Raw genomic sequence first — 15,000 nt, 5'->3', positions numbered from 1 at the left:
CAACAATGAAACATTTTACCAGGCAGGGGCAATATTTGAGGCCATTCTCAGTTTAATGCGAGTTTCCGTCTTGATTGCGCTCAGTTTCAACCTAGCATCAACTCGAATTTAGCATGGAGATTTATTGAAACCAGCATATCGCATTCCGTCACGACAGCCTAGGCTACTATCACCAGACTGGTGTCTCACTACAGCTCCTGCTTCTTCTCTTCGTAGTGAGATTCTACCTGTTTGGTAGGCTAAATAACATTAGCCTACAGGATGCACCGCTATACTGTATTTATTCAAGTGGTAGGCTAGTTAGAGTGTGGCGGTGTTGTACTTTGCTTTGGACAAAGGCGTCTGCTAAATAGCATAACAATACACGTTGTTGCTTGCAGCGAACTAAGTCACTTTTCAAATTAAAATGGTCCCACACCACACTTCACCGTGACCCCTTCATATTTGGCTACTACTGAAATCAAAACGGAAACTCGCAGTTAACTGAGAATGGCGTCAAACATTTCCCCCGGCTGTGTCACGACCCTGTCATGGTCAGACCCGCACCCCGCCCATTCTTCTATTATCTTTCTATGTGTTTCATTGTTCCAGCAGGGGGCGGTAGACGTGTCAGCGCACAGGTGTGAGAGATTTGGGCCTGATGTGGGCCAGTGGATAAAATGGCCACTTCCCATGATGCGGGCGGACTCCCTCTCCTCTCGACCGTCGTTCTATTATGTTATAGTTTGAGTCTGTTGATACATTGTACTTATAATACCCCTAGACACTTATGCACTACACCTTACTTTGTATAGCTTCATCATACTGACTTTCTATTATTACTTAATAAATATCATTTATTGTTACTTTTGCGTGGAACTCCATTTATGTTACCCATGCTTGAGCCAGCGTGTGTGACATGTGGGGATCTCGTCCGGGATAAATTCGGTTTCGGTAGCTTTTCTGGGAGCTCTACTTGTTTTGCTTAATTGTAATTGTTTGGTTAATTGATTTGCGGTTTCCGGTTGGCTTTGACGGTGAGAGGGAGTTCCGCGGCGTCCTGTGCTTAGATGCAGGTCTACCTTTTTGCATGCGGCGTTTTTCACATGTGCTTGGCGTTTGAGACCTGGAGAAGACAAATAGGGTAAGTTTGAGCTACATGAACCCCTGGTGTTAGGTGAGACCGCCTAAACGTTTGTTGTTTTGAGTTAAATTGTTTAGTTTAAATTGGCGTGTCGAACGTGGGGAGACTGGCTAGCAGTCTAATCGCAGGAGGGCACGCTGAAGACATAGGCTATGGAAATATGCAGGGTGTGTTTTTTTTTCGTAGTTAGATACTGGGGCAGCTCCTGTTAGTGGCCAGTTTATTTCTCCGGTGTTCTCTGACGCTGGGTTTCATTGTGAGTAAAAGACGCGCATGAGTTGCTTTTGAGTGATTGGGCTTGGAATGAGAGAGGCATTCTAAATAGACAACGTAGTTTTGATGCCTGTTTTGTAGCAGGGAATTTTGTTAAATGATTAGTAGGCCTAATTAATGGAAAATCTCAGTGACTTTTTGGCTTCCCCATCGGAAGAGGGTTTAAATAGTCTTAAGAAGGATCAACTGCGACAAGTCGCGCAGCATTACCAATTTGAGTTAAATCTTTCGAAATCGGCAAGGAAAGAAGAGATAAAACAAGTGGTTTCAACAAGATGGTAGAAATGGAGGTTATTTCTTTAAATGTAGATGCAGATCCGGTGGTTCCAAAAGACGCATCTACTCCTAGAGGTGTTCATATGACTTTTGAGGAGCAAAAGGCTATACTGGAGTTAGAGATGAAACGTGATAAATTGGCAGCGATAGAGAGAGAGCAGGAGAGATTGCTTGAGTACGAAAAGCTGAAGGTGCGTGAGCGACAGACTGAGAGAGAAAATGAGCTAGAGCGAGAGAGGTTTAAGCTCATTGAAGAGGGCAAAATTCCTGGTGGTGTTCCGGATAGAGTTGGGCCTACACCTCAGCCAAACCCAGAGTTAAAACTGTCGCATATGATCCGATTTTTGCCTAAATTTAACGAACGTGACCCCGATGTCTTCTTTTCATTGTTCGAAAATATAGCGGATGATCGAGGTTGGAGAGATGAGGAATGCACCTTGTTATTGCAGGCAGTGATAACGGGTCGGGCCCAGGATGCTTTTGTAGCCCTTAGTGTTGAGGAGCGTAAAAGTTATAAGGCGGTGAAAGACGCAATTTTGAAGGCTTATGAGCTCATTCCGGAGGCATACAGGCAGCGTTTTAGAAATTGGAGAAAAGGGGACAGGCAAACACACACGGAACTTGCTCGTGAGTTAAACCAGGTGTTTTTTCGTTGGTGCGCGGCCGAAGGAGTTAACACATATGATAGTCTAACTGATTTGGTAGTGTTGGAACAATTTAAAAATATTATTCCAGATCGACTTGAAACTTACATAAATGAACATAAAGTTAAAACTGCTGCAGAAGCTGCAGTGCTTGCAGATCAGTTTGTATTGACTCACAAACCTAAACCGAGAGATCAAGCGCCTCAGAGTTTTAGCCGTGATGATTTTCGCCCCAGACGTTTCACTAGTGGCCCAAGAACAGATTATGGTGCACGAAATAAGACTGATGAGGGAAATTGTCATTATTGCATGGGCGAGGGTCATTGGAAAAACGAGTGTCCCGTATTGCATGATCGACATCGAAATAGGGATTCTTCTAAGTCTGTTTCGGGAAAAGTTGGGGTGAGTTTGGTGGCCTGGTCTGGCCGGACTGTCTCCTCTACGGTGAGGACTCAGAGTTGTGGCACCTCCACGGAGGGGTTGGGTGGTGAGAGCGCTCGTCCTTCTAAGGTGGAGCCGCAGAAAGGACGAAATAGTTTTGATGAATGTGCTAGTGAGAGCTATGGTCCGTTCCTTACAACAGGCTATGTGTCCTTAGTCGGCAGTTCTGTAAAAGTGCCCGTAAGAGTGTTGCGTGACACAGGAGCTAGCGAGAGCTTTATTGTGCAGTCAGTCTTGCCATTTAATAAAACATCTGACACTGGGAGTTGCGTCCTGATTCGAGGTTTTGAGATGCAGACGATCTCCGCTCCTCTCCATCGGGTGGAGTTACATTCTGATTTGGTGCAAGGAGAGTTTGTTATGGCTGTTCGTCCCTCACTGCCTGTGCCAAAGGTGGATGTGATCATTGGGAACAATATTGCTGGTGGATGTGTTTGGCCGGGTGTGCTACCACCTCCTGTTGTGAATGTTGAGCCTGTTTTACCAATTGTATCTGATGAGGGTGCGAATGAGTTCCCAGATGTTGGTGCGGCTTGTGCGGTGACTCAGGCCACTGGTCACGCACAAGATGATCAGTTTGTTGATGTTTGTCAAATTTTGCCTGTGTTACCATCCTCCCTGTCTCGTGCTGATTTAATTGCAGCTCAAAGAAAAGATGAAGAGTTAAGTGAGCTACTTAATGCAGCATTGTCTGAGGGTAATGTGAGAAGCGCGAAGAGTGGCTATTTTACTGTGGATGATTTATTGGTGCGCAAGTGGCTGCCGTCTGATTCTGATGTCCAGAGACCGGTGTTGCAGGTGGTTATGCCAAGAGAACATCGTGATTTAGTTTTGCAGACTGCTCATGGTGGTGTGTCTGGGCACTTTGGTGTCCGCAAAACATACTGTCGGTTGTTGGAGCATTTTTATTGGCCGAAAGTAAAACGTGACGTGGCCAAGTTTGTGAGAACATGTAATCTCTGTCAGATTGCGAGAGAACCCAATCAGTCAGTGGTTTTGCTGCCGATGCCTGGGTCGCCTTTCTGCGCGAAGTTTGTTGGACCTGTTGTGCGTCAGGTGACAGAACGTGAATATTTGGTGGAAACGCCCGACAGAAGAGCAATGCAGTTACGTCACATACATTTGCCTAAATCAGACTGTTCGCAAGCTAGTAGTGAAACTGTTTCCAGTGGCGATAAAGTAAGATCTGCTGCTTTGGCTGTAGTCGAGTGTGGGCCCGTTACGTCTCAACTGGTGGCAGCAGATGACGATGTGATTGGTCCAGACGACACATTGTTACAGTCACGGCTGAAAAGTTTGGCTACTCTTGAAAATTTGGACTGTCTTTTAAATCGCTTGTCCCTTCAACATGAAGAGTTGCAGTCTTTGATTCTGTCTTTTAATGGCCTTCTTTCTGATAAGTTTTCCTTTACTGATTCAACTCAACACGATATTGAGGTTGGCGGTACACTGCCCATTTGTCAACGGGTTTTTCGAGTTGCTCCACAAAAGCAGAAGTGTTTAGATACAGAACTTAAATATTCGTTGAATCATGCTCATAGGTATTCGTCACATCGGCTGTACGGATAATGCCATGGCTGATGCCCTGTCCCATGACTTGAAGACTACTAAGCCTAAATGATTGCCATGTCTTGTTCTGTCTCCTGGCTTTGTGTTTCTCCTGTCTCCTGTCCAGTCTATCCTTAAATTTGCTTTTTCCAGGCGCCGGAGATTGCTGGTTGTGCTGAGACTGGGAGGTTTGGGGAAGTCTAGAGGGCAGTAGGCTGATAAAGACTGGTGGTGGATGGGTTTCTAAAGTCTGGTTGGGTTATGGGTGTTGGTGGTGGTGGATTTTCTATTGTTGTCTATGCCCAAATGTTTTAAATATTTTATAGCTTAAAATGGTTTGAATGTTTACTCTTGGTGCAGACTTCCCACCAAGGTGGATCGTCTGTTTTAAGAGGGGGGGTGTCACGACCCTGTCATGGTCAGACCCGCACCCCGCCCATTCTTCTATTATCTTTCTATGTGTTTCATTGTTCCAGCAGGGGGCGGTAGACGTGTCAGCGCACAGGTGTGAGAGATTTGGGCCTGATGTGGGCCAGTGGATAAAATGGCCACTTCCCATGATGCGGGCGGACTCCCTCTCCTCTCGACCGTCGTTCTATTATGTTATAGTTTGAGTCTGTTGATACATTGTACTTATAATACCCCTAGACACTTATGCACTACACCTTACTTTGTATAGCTTCATCATACTGACTTTCTATTATTACTTAATAAATATCATTTATTGTTACTTTTGCGTGGAACTCCATTTATGTTACCCATGCTTGAGCCAGCGTGTGTGACAGCTGGTAAAATGCTTAATTGTTGCCACGCAGTGAAATTAATATCATTGTTTCAAGACTCTCACGACACAACGCAACGTACAATAGTTTAATCGATTGCAAATGTATGTTATCAACGAAATTCTTAATGATCAATCCTCGATCGTCGATTAATTATGCCCATCCCTATCGTGTAATAAACATATAGAATAGACAGAGTCGTGTAATAAACATATAGAATAGACAGAGTCGTGTAATAAACATATAGAATAGACAGTGTCGTGTAATAAACATATAGAATAGACAGTCATGTAATAAACATATAGAAGAGACAGAGCATATAGAAGAGACAGAGTCGTGTAATAAACATATAGAATAGACAGAGTCGTGTAGTAAACATATAGAATAGACAGAGTCGTATAATAAACATATAGAATAGACAGAGTCGTGTAATAAACATATAGAAGAGACAGAGCATATAGAATAGACAGAGTCGTGTAGTAAACATATAGAATAGACAGAGTCGTGTAATAAACATATAGAAGAGACAGAGTCGTGTAGTAAACATATAGAATAGACATAGTCGTGTAATAAACATATAGAATAGACAGTCATGTAATAAACATATAGAAGAGACAGAGCATATAGAATAGACAGAGTTGTGTCATAAACATATAGAATAGACAGAGTCGTGTAATAAACATATAGAGTAGACAGAGTTGTGTAGTAAACATATAGAGTAGACAGAGTCGTGTAATAAACATATAGAATAGACAGAGTTGTGTAGTAAACATATAGAGTAGACAGAGTCGTGTAATAAACATATAGAATAGACAGTCGTGTAGTAAACATATAGAGTAGACAGAGTCGTGTAATAAACATATAGAATAGACAGTCGTGTAGTAAACATATAGAGTAGACAGAGTCGTGTAATAAACATATAGAATAGACAGAGTCGTGTAGTAAACATATAGAATAGACAGAGTTGTGTAATAAACATATAGAATAGACATAGTCGTGTAATAAACATATAGAATAGACAGAGTCGTGTCATAAACATATAGAATAGACAGTCATGTAATAAACATATAGAAGAGACAGAGTCGTGTAATAAACATATAGAATAGACAGAGTCCCTGATGACCGAGACCAAGATGCAGCACGAACACACTGCACTGTGTCTCTCCAGATTTTATGAATTAGTGGTGATATGCTTGTTTATTTGTTTGTGTGTGTGTGTGTGTGTGTGTGTGCGTGTGTGTGTGTGTCTTCAGCTGTAATTTGCTGTAATCAGAATCTCTACCTAGCAGCCGGTGACCTATAGAATTTTGCCCACCTATTTATAAAGACCTGCTACAGAACCACACCTCCCTTCCTCTCTCTCTCTCTCTCTCTCTCTCTCTCTCTCTCTCTCTCTCTCTCTCTCTCTCTCTCTCTCTCTCTCTCTCTCTCTCTCTCTCTCTCTCTCTCTCTCTCTCTCTCTCTCTCTCTCTCTCTCTCTCTCTCTCTCTCTCTCTCTCTCACACACACACACACACACACACACACACACACACACACACACACACACACACACACACACACACACACACACACACACACACACACGTGTCTAATAGTTACTGATGATGCTGTACTGCAATCTCATGTGAGCATACTGTACTGTAATCTCAGGTGAGCATACTGTACTGTACTGTAATCTCAGGTGAGTGTACTGTACTGTAATCTCAGGTGAGTGTACTGTACTGTAATCTCAGGTGAGTGTACTGTACTATAATCTCAGGTGAGCATGCTGTACTGTACTGTAATCTCAGGTGAGTGTACTGTACTGTAATCTCAGGTGAGTGTACTGTACTGTACTGTAATCTCAGGTGAGTGTACTGTACTGTAATCTCAGGTGAGTGTACTGTACTGTAATCTCAGGTGAGTGTACTGTACTGTACTGTAATCTCAGGTGAGTGTACTGTACTGTAATCTCAGGTGAGTGTACTGTACTATAATCTCAGGTGAGCATGCTGTACTGTAATCTCAGGTGAGCATGCTGTATTGTACAGTACGCACACACACACACACACACACACAGCTGCCACTTGAGAGGCTTGTGCTGCTCAGATGACAAAGCTGCCAAATACAACAAAGAGAAAGACAGATGCTTCATGTGTGTGTGTTGGAGTGTGTGTGAGAGAGTGTATGTGAGTGTATGTATGTGTGTGTGTGAGTGTATGCATGTGAGAGTATGCATGTGTGTGTTTGTGTGTGTGTATGCGTGTGTGTATGCGTGTATGCGTGTGTGTATGTGTGTGTGTGAGTGTATGCGTGTGTGTATGCGTGTATGCGTGTGTGTGTGTGTGTGTGTGTGTGTGTGTGTGTGTGCGTGAGTGTATGCGTATGTGTATGCGTGAGTGTACTGTCTGTGTGTGTGAGTATGTGTGTGTGTGTGTATGTGAGTGAATGCATGTGTGTGTGCGTGACGTGTGTGTGTGTGTGTAGCAATGTGGTGATGCCGGTTACACAAGTCTGACCCGTGTTCTCCAGGTGGTTGAGGACAATAGATAGGAAGGGTTATTGGGAAAGCCAAAACCAGCGTGTCTTGCCACTACAGATGATGAGCACCATCCTGTTCAACTTGCAGTAGCAGTCTCCACACGCACGCACGCACGCACGCACGCACGCACGCACGCACGCACGCACGCACGCAAGCGCGCACGCGCACGCAAGCGCGCACGCGCACGCACACACACACGTCCTCCCTTGAGTCTGATCTGCGCTTCTCCTCCACATTCCAGAACCACTGAGGACACAGAGGAACGCCTCCTAAATCAGGGGCTTGTTACACCACCACTGTCTGTGTGTGTGTGTGTGTGTGTGTGTGTGTGTATATCTATAATTAACTGAGGAGACACCAGTGGGCTGGAACAGGCGCTGTGCCAAGAGAGATCACTCTTATCACCACACTCACTCTCTCTCACACACACACACACACACACCACAATATGTAGCCCACTGACAGAACTCTCATGTGTGTGCGCACGCTCACACACACACACACGCAGCATTCATATGTGTGTGCCATACTCCAATCTGCCGACCTGTGTGTGTGTGTGTATGTGTGTGTGTGTGTGTGTGTGTGTGTGTGTGTGTGTGCCTTACTCCAATCTGCCGACCACTCAGTTTCTCATTCTGTCCTGACAAACCCCTCAATCTCAGATGACATCCTAATATTCAGGATTAAAGCAAGAATACAATGTCTCCAACTAGGTCCAATCTGCCACAAGGCACCCATCAAAGCACAAACCCTACTGTCCACTGCACCCATCAAAGCACAAACCCTACTGTCCACTGCACCCATCAAAGCACAAACCCTACTGTCCACTGCACCCATCAAAGCACAAACCCTACTGTCCACTGCAGTCAACTCAACAGGAGAATGACAGTCGCTCACACACTGAGTGGATGCTACAATACAAAGGACTGTGTGTGGCCAGACATGAGATCTACAAGCACAGCTTGTGCATATGTGTGTGTGTGTGTGTGTGTGTGTGTGTGTTACCTCTGGTGTGTTCTTCTTGAAGTCTCGGCTCTGGTCGATGAGCTTCTTTCTGGACTGCTCACTCTCATCCTGTCTGTTGGCCAGCTGTGTGGCGGTGGTGTCCAGCTCCCTCTGAAACACACACACACACACACACATTTACATATAAGTGTAAGACAGTCCTACTCTGAAACACACACACACACACACACACATAAACACACGACAGTCCTGCCCTGATAGCATTTGGTCGCTCTTTCCATCATCCAGAGATGAACTAGTAACTGTATGGAGTACTCTCGCACACACACTTGCACTCACACTCTCTCACACAACACCGCAGAAAAACAGCTTGGTTCGTATTAGAGCATGGAAACCCGACCGAAGCCCGACGGGTTCGGTCGGAGTCGGACAAATATTTAGAACTTATGTTCGGGCTCGGGTCGGACCCGGACACATCAGCACGATAAGACATTTGAAATGTAAAATGAAAAACAACTTATTTCACTTGATGTTCGTTTTTGTGATAGGTTTGCAATAGATTATCCTATCCTGATTCCTGATCCTAACAGCATAACATATTTCCTCCTGTGTGAGAGATTTTTCTATTGCATGCGACAACGAGACACGTAGTCTACAGTAAGTGCAGTTGTGAGCTGTGAGCTAGACATAGCCTACATAGCCTAACTGTGCCCGGCCTCTTGTTCTAACGCGTGCACTTCTTGCTCCGTGTGTGTGTGTGCGTTCATGGCTCTGCTTATCTGTGCCGACGTTTCTGAATGCCTGTCAATTGATTGATAGCCTACAATTGGACTTTCCACACAAGTCATTAGTATGCCTATGCAAATAGTGTTATTTGAACTGTGTCGGGCCCGGTCGGACTCGGACACAAATATCTTAATGCCTGTCGGGTTCGGGTCGGATTCGATCACTGCGCTGTCGGGCTCGGGTCGGTCGCGGACAGAAAAAATCGGCCCGATCCACACTCTAGTTCGTATGCCAGGTGAGTGAGTGTGCGGACTGGTTAGGGTGCATGTGTAGGGGTCTGTATTCCACACACACACTCACACTATCTCTGAAAACACACAAACCCAATTTGATGGGTGATATATTCTTACACTACACTACACTACACTACACTACACTACACTACACTACACTACACTACACTACACTACACGCACGCACGCACGCACGCACGCACGCACGCACGCACACACACACACACACACACACAAACAAAAGTACAAAGTAAGTAAGGCCACAGCAGACGGACCAGTCTGGTGACATTGCTGTCTATTCAGATCCAGGGCACAGAGGACACTGTGCCTCATGCTAGGAGTCCACACACAGCCATGTTGATGCTCAGGGCACAGAGGACACTGTGCCTCATGCTAGGAGTCCACACACTGCCATGTTGATGCTCAGGGCACAGAGGACACTGTGCCTCATGCTAGGAGTCCACACACAGCCATGTTGATACTCAGGGCCGCTCCACCCAGGATGCCCAGCCCATCGTGCTCCTGACGCCGGCACAGACAACCGGGAGAAACGGCCCCATTAGTGTGCTACATACAGTGAGGAGTGGAGGCCCCATTAGTGTGCTACAGTGAGGAGTGGAGGCCCCATTAGTGTGCTACAGTGAGGAGTGGAGGCCCCATTAGTGTGCTACATACAGTGGGGAGTGGAGGCCCCATTAGTGTGCTACATACAGTGGGGAGTGGAGGCCCCATTAGTGTGCTACACACAGTGGGGAGTGAGGAGTGGAGGCCCCATTAGTGTGCTACAGTGAGGAGTGGAGGCCTCATTAGTGTGCTACAGTGAGGAGTGGAGGCCCCATTAGTGTGCTACAGTGGGGAGTGGAGGCCCCATTAGTGTGCTACAGTGAGGAGTGGAGGCCCCATTAGTGTGCTACATACAGTGAGGAGTGGAGGCCCCATTAGTGTGCTACATACAGTGGGGAGTGAGGAGTGGAGGCCCCATTAGTGTGCTACAGTGAGGAGTGGAGGCCCCATTAGTGTGCTACACACAGTGGGGAGTGGAGGCCCCATTAGTGTGCTACAGTGAGGAGTGAGGAGTGGAAGCCTCATTAGTGTGCTACAGTGAGGAGTGGAGGCCCCATTAGTGTGCTACATACAGTGAGGAGTGGAGGCCCCATTAGTGTGCTACAGTGAGGAGTGGAGGCCCCATTAGTGTGCTACATACAGTGAGGAGTGGAGGCCCCATTAGTGTGCTACATACAGTGGGGAGTGAGGAGTGGAGGCCCCATTAGTGTGCTACAGTGGGGAGTGAGGAGTGGAGGCCCCATTAGTGTGCTACAGTGAGGAGTGGAGGCCCCATTAGTGTGCTACAGTGAGGAGTGAGGTTTGAGCTACTGGGCTGATTAGTGTGCTACAGTGAGGTGTGAGGTTTGAGCTACTGGCCTGATTAGTGTGCTACAGTGAGGTGTGGAGGCCCGGCCTGATTAGTGTGCTACAGTGAGGTGTGAGGTTTGAGCTACTGGGCTGATTAGTGTGCTACAGTGAGGTGTGAGGTTTGAGCTACTGGGCTGATTAGTGTGCTACAGTGAGGTGTGAGGTTTGAGCTACTGGGCTGATTAGTGTGCTACAGTGAGGTGTGAGGTTTGAGCTACTGGGCTGATTAGTGTGCTACAGTGAGGTGTGAGGTTTGAGCTACTGGGCTTCCAGACATGGCACCACCAGGGTATTTAATCTCACACAGTCAGATGCTGCTCGCAGAGTGTCCTCTGTATCTGGTCTTAGGGACAGCCTTTCAATCGGTCCTTAAATCCTACGCCTGCCCCAACACCCCTCATCAGACCTTTAAATCCTACGCCTGCCCCAACATCCCCCCCAGCATGCAACCCCAACTTCCCACCCAACATCCCTGAGCTGAGCTTGTTGCCCTGCTGTTATCCCTGAGTGGTTCAAACGAATTAGGATGGTCAAATGCTAATGATATTGCCACTTTCCATAAAAGCATTACGGACAATGTTACATTAGGCTACGGCTATATTGACCAATATGACAACCAGGCCGAGGGGGTTTGATGTTTTACACCATGATGTCCAAATTCAGTTCAGAATTAAATATCACATCAGCGAACGCTGAGGAAACGTCCATGTGGCGATGTTCATGAAAGGGCTGTCACTACACTCAGTTAGTTTCCTCTGGCAAGCTAAAGCGAAATACGGCTTAAGTGTCTTATCTGGAGCAAAGAATGATCATTCCTTACGAATGTTTAATTACGCACGGCCCCGCCGTTGTGAATTCGCGTAGTGAAAGTGATTAGCGCAACAGTCTCAGTCGCAACTAGTCGCACCTGGAGGCTGAGAGCAGGGACGGCGGGTGCTACCGTGGCAGAAGTATCGACGTGGCTGATCCGCACCGGCGATACAACAACAACCCCAGTTACAATGTTGCCTTTTCTGTCTAGACACAAAGTAATTAAAACGTCTGCACAACGTTGCACTGAAGCCCAACGTTTCACAATGAACAGTTGACTGCTGTGATAACAACCACTTCATATTCCTCAGGAAAGAAAAATAAACAACTCCAGACATTCCGAATAACAGGCTAGCTTTCCAACAGGAAGAGCATCAAGCCGAACACCTGAACTTGCTAGCTAACCTCGGACAGCTTGCGATCAACCTACATGAAAACAGCTAGTCAGCAAGTCTTGCAATAAACTTGCTGTTGTTTGGTAAGAAGTGTGTTTGACTATGTTGCTGTTCGACTGAATTGACATTTTGAATTGCTGATGTGTCTGTCGTTGTTTTGAATCTAGCTAGCTACCACAAACTCGTATTGGCTGTGCCAAAGGCAAGCTGTCACTACAGTGCCACCAACGTAGATCTACACAAACGCACTTCATCTTTCTCACATTTCCCATAACACAATTATCAGCATCCAGCTCAGCATGTAAAGTTGGCAATATTTCGAGCTGACACGTTAGCTAGCCTACATATCGCAATCTTCTTGGTTACCCAAACAGTGAAATAGCTTAATTCCCCCGGCGGAGCAGAGGCGCCATATAATCGATGGGAATTTAACAAAGAGGATCAATTTCTGATTAACGAGAAAGACACTTTAATCAATGCGAGATCAGCTGTCCAAAATACGTCTTTAACACAACTAAAAAGCAATTTTAACATAAAATAAGTTCTGCTGCTACAAGTATTTCGCCAGAGATTACAAGTAAGCAAACCAGTTCGTAAGATAGCCTAACCTGCAGTTCTTGTATATCAAAACGCTTCCAATATTGGAACATCGATCCCGCATTGGCCGCCATCTTGAGACTTATTGAGCCGGAGCGAGGGTGACGCTGTCGGCGAGAGGGGAGCTCACGGAAGCGGAGAAGAGCGACACAAATCACGGAGCGGAGCCCTCCGACAGCGCTGTAGGCCTGCTAGCAGGGCGGAATGGAGCTGTTGAACAGGCCTAACCTGTACTGAATGTAATAATGGAGTGTAGAGAACCGGACGGGAATAAATAGCCTATTCTGAGTTTTTGTTTCGTAATTTGTCAGTCTGCTTGATGTAATTCGATCCGACCTGAAACACCAACAATTGTGAGGTAGCTGCTAGCCAGCTATAGGGAAAAACTGCTAGAGTGGCTTATGCAGACTGAGTAGGCCTACTGTGTGTGTGTTTGGAGACTGTGTGTTTGTGTGTGTGTGTGTGTGTGTGTGTGTGTGTGTGTGTGTGTGTGTGTGTGTGTGTGTGTGTGTGCGTGTGTGCGTGTGTGCGTGTGTCAAGTAAAGTTTATTTAGCATTTCATACGAGGTCATTCAATGTGCTTTACAAAAACCAAACAGCAGATAAAATTAAGCGTAGATGGGTAGGCTAATAATAATTATAATTCAAAAGATCATAATAAAAACATAAAAAGAATGCATAAATCAAGGTAAAATCATTTAACATCAAAGAATACTTAACAAGAAAACATGAAAGACTTAATGTGGAATAATTAAAAAAAAAGAAAAAAAAAAAAAAACAGGTGCTTGGGTGGGGATGGTGATGGGTAGCCTGTGTAGGGGTGATGGGTATGTAGGGGATCAGACTTTACCAGAGTCTAATTTAGCAAACCAGTGATAGCCTCGTGATCCTTCTCAAACACCCAGCTGTTGCCACTCTTTGGAGATTCGTTGACGTACTGTAGGCCCGTTTATTTATTTTCTTACAGGGGACCTTAATGCCCAGGGCCGATAGCTCAACCGTCACTGACGCTGCCACTCCAAACAAATACTGTTGGTTAAGAAAGACAGGGGCCCCACTAACCCGAATCTCCCTTTGCCCAACTAAGGGCAGAACGTAGCTCTTAAAAGGAACGAACCAGTGCTACTCACCACAGCGCAATTGTGTGTGTGTGTGTGTGTGTGTGTGTCAGACAGCAGCCTTTTTTTAATGTGGAAGTAGTACTATAGTGCTGTAGTGTACTGCTGTAGTAATGTGGAAGTACTGTAGTGTAGTGCTGTAGTGTAGTATGTGGAAGCAGGCTACTACCAGTCGGCACTAGTAATAATAGCACTGCTGTTAGCACTTTGACTTAATGGTGCCCTCCAATGGTGGAAATTATAGTACGCACATGTTGCAATTTTGCAACAACTAGAAAGTAGGCCTAAAAATATAAAACCTATTAATGACCGAGAACATTGCTATTTACAAAGATGTATTTTTCATTATCATATTTAATGATAATGAAAATTGATCATGAAAATTATATACATTATATGATGATAACAAAACAAAAATCAGTCAGATAGATAGATAGAGATCGATACTTTATTGATCCCCAAGGGGAAATTACAAAATTGACAGTCAAGCGGAGAGACACGTGTGCATGTGTTTTCTGTAGAGCGTCTGCGTGTACTGTATGGTGCTGAGCTCTGACTTCATCAGGGGTTAAGCTGGGCTAGTCCAGAGCATCATACACACTGTTACCCTACACACACAGACACACCTTCACACCCCCCCTCCTTACACACACACACACACACACACACACACACCTATGCATGACCACCTTCCCCATGCACACATACACATTCATAAACTGGCACACAAACACACATATCAACACACAAACACACATATCAACACACACACACACACACACACACACACACACACACACACACACACACACACACACACACACACACACACACACACACACACACACACACACACACACGCACATGGCATGAGGTGCAATGGTAGGGGATGGAGTGGGAAATGGAGAGAAGTGCAATACTGAATAGCGGCCATATTTTACCATTACACCGTATATCTAGTTACTTTATTGTCTTAACTAGTTATTTGAATGATTTATGACAAATTGTTCATATAGCCTGTTTTAGCATATAACGCCTGTTTTTAAGTAAAATATAACATTTACCATTGAA

The 15,000-nt window shown here is 45.4% G+C and overlaps 1 protein-coding gene across 2 annotated transcripts in view; it reads right to left on the bottom strand.

Moving 5' to 3' along the window:
* cux1b (cut-like homeobox 1b) overlaps positions 1-12,896 on the bottom strand; it is a 33,044-nt gene extending 20,148 nt beyond the window's left edge. For both annotated transcript variants that reach the window (XM_062521747.1, XM_062521746.1), the window contains exons 1-2: positions 12,823-12,896; positions 8,617-8,727 (exon numbers count right to left, since the gene is read on the bottom strand). In XM_062521747.1, coding sequence (XP_062377731.1) covers positions 8,617-8,727; positions 12,823-12,885 — 174 coding nt within the window. In that variant the 5' untranslated portion in view covers positions 12,886-12,896. The remainder of the gene's footprint in view (positions 1-8,616; positions 8,728-12,822) is intronic.
* Between the last annotated feature and the right edge of the window lie 2,104 nt (positions 12,897-15,000).

Source organism: Sardina pilchardus, chromosome 19, assembly GCF_963854185.1.
Source record: "Sardina pilchardus chromosome 19, fSarPil1.1, whole genome shotgun sequence".
Classification (NCBI taxonomy): domain Eukaryota; kingdom Metazoa; phylum Chordata; class Actinopteri; order Clupeiformes; family Clupeidae; genus Sardina; species Sardina pilchardus.
The sequence above is the reverse complement of the archived record's forward strand: the minus strand, read 5'-3'. Positions and strand labels throughout refer to the sequence as shown.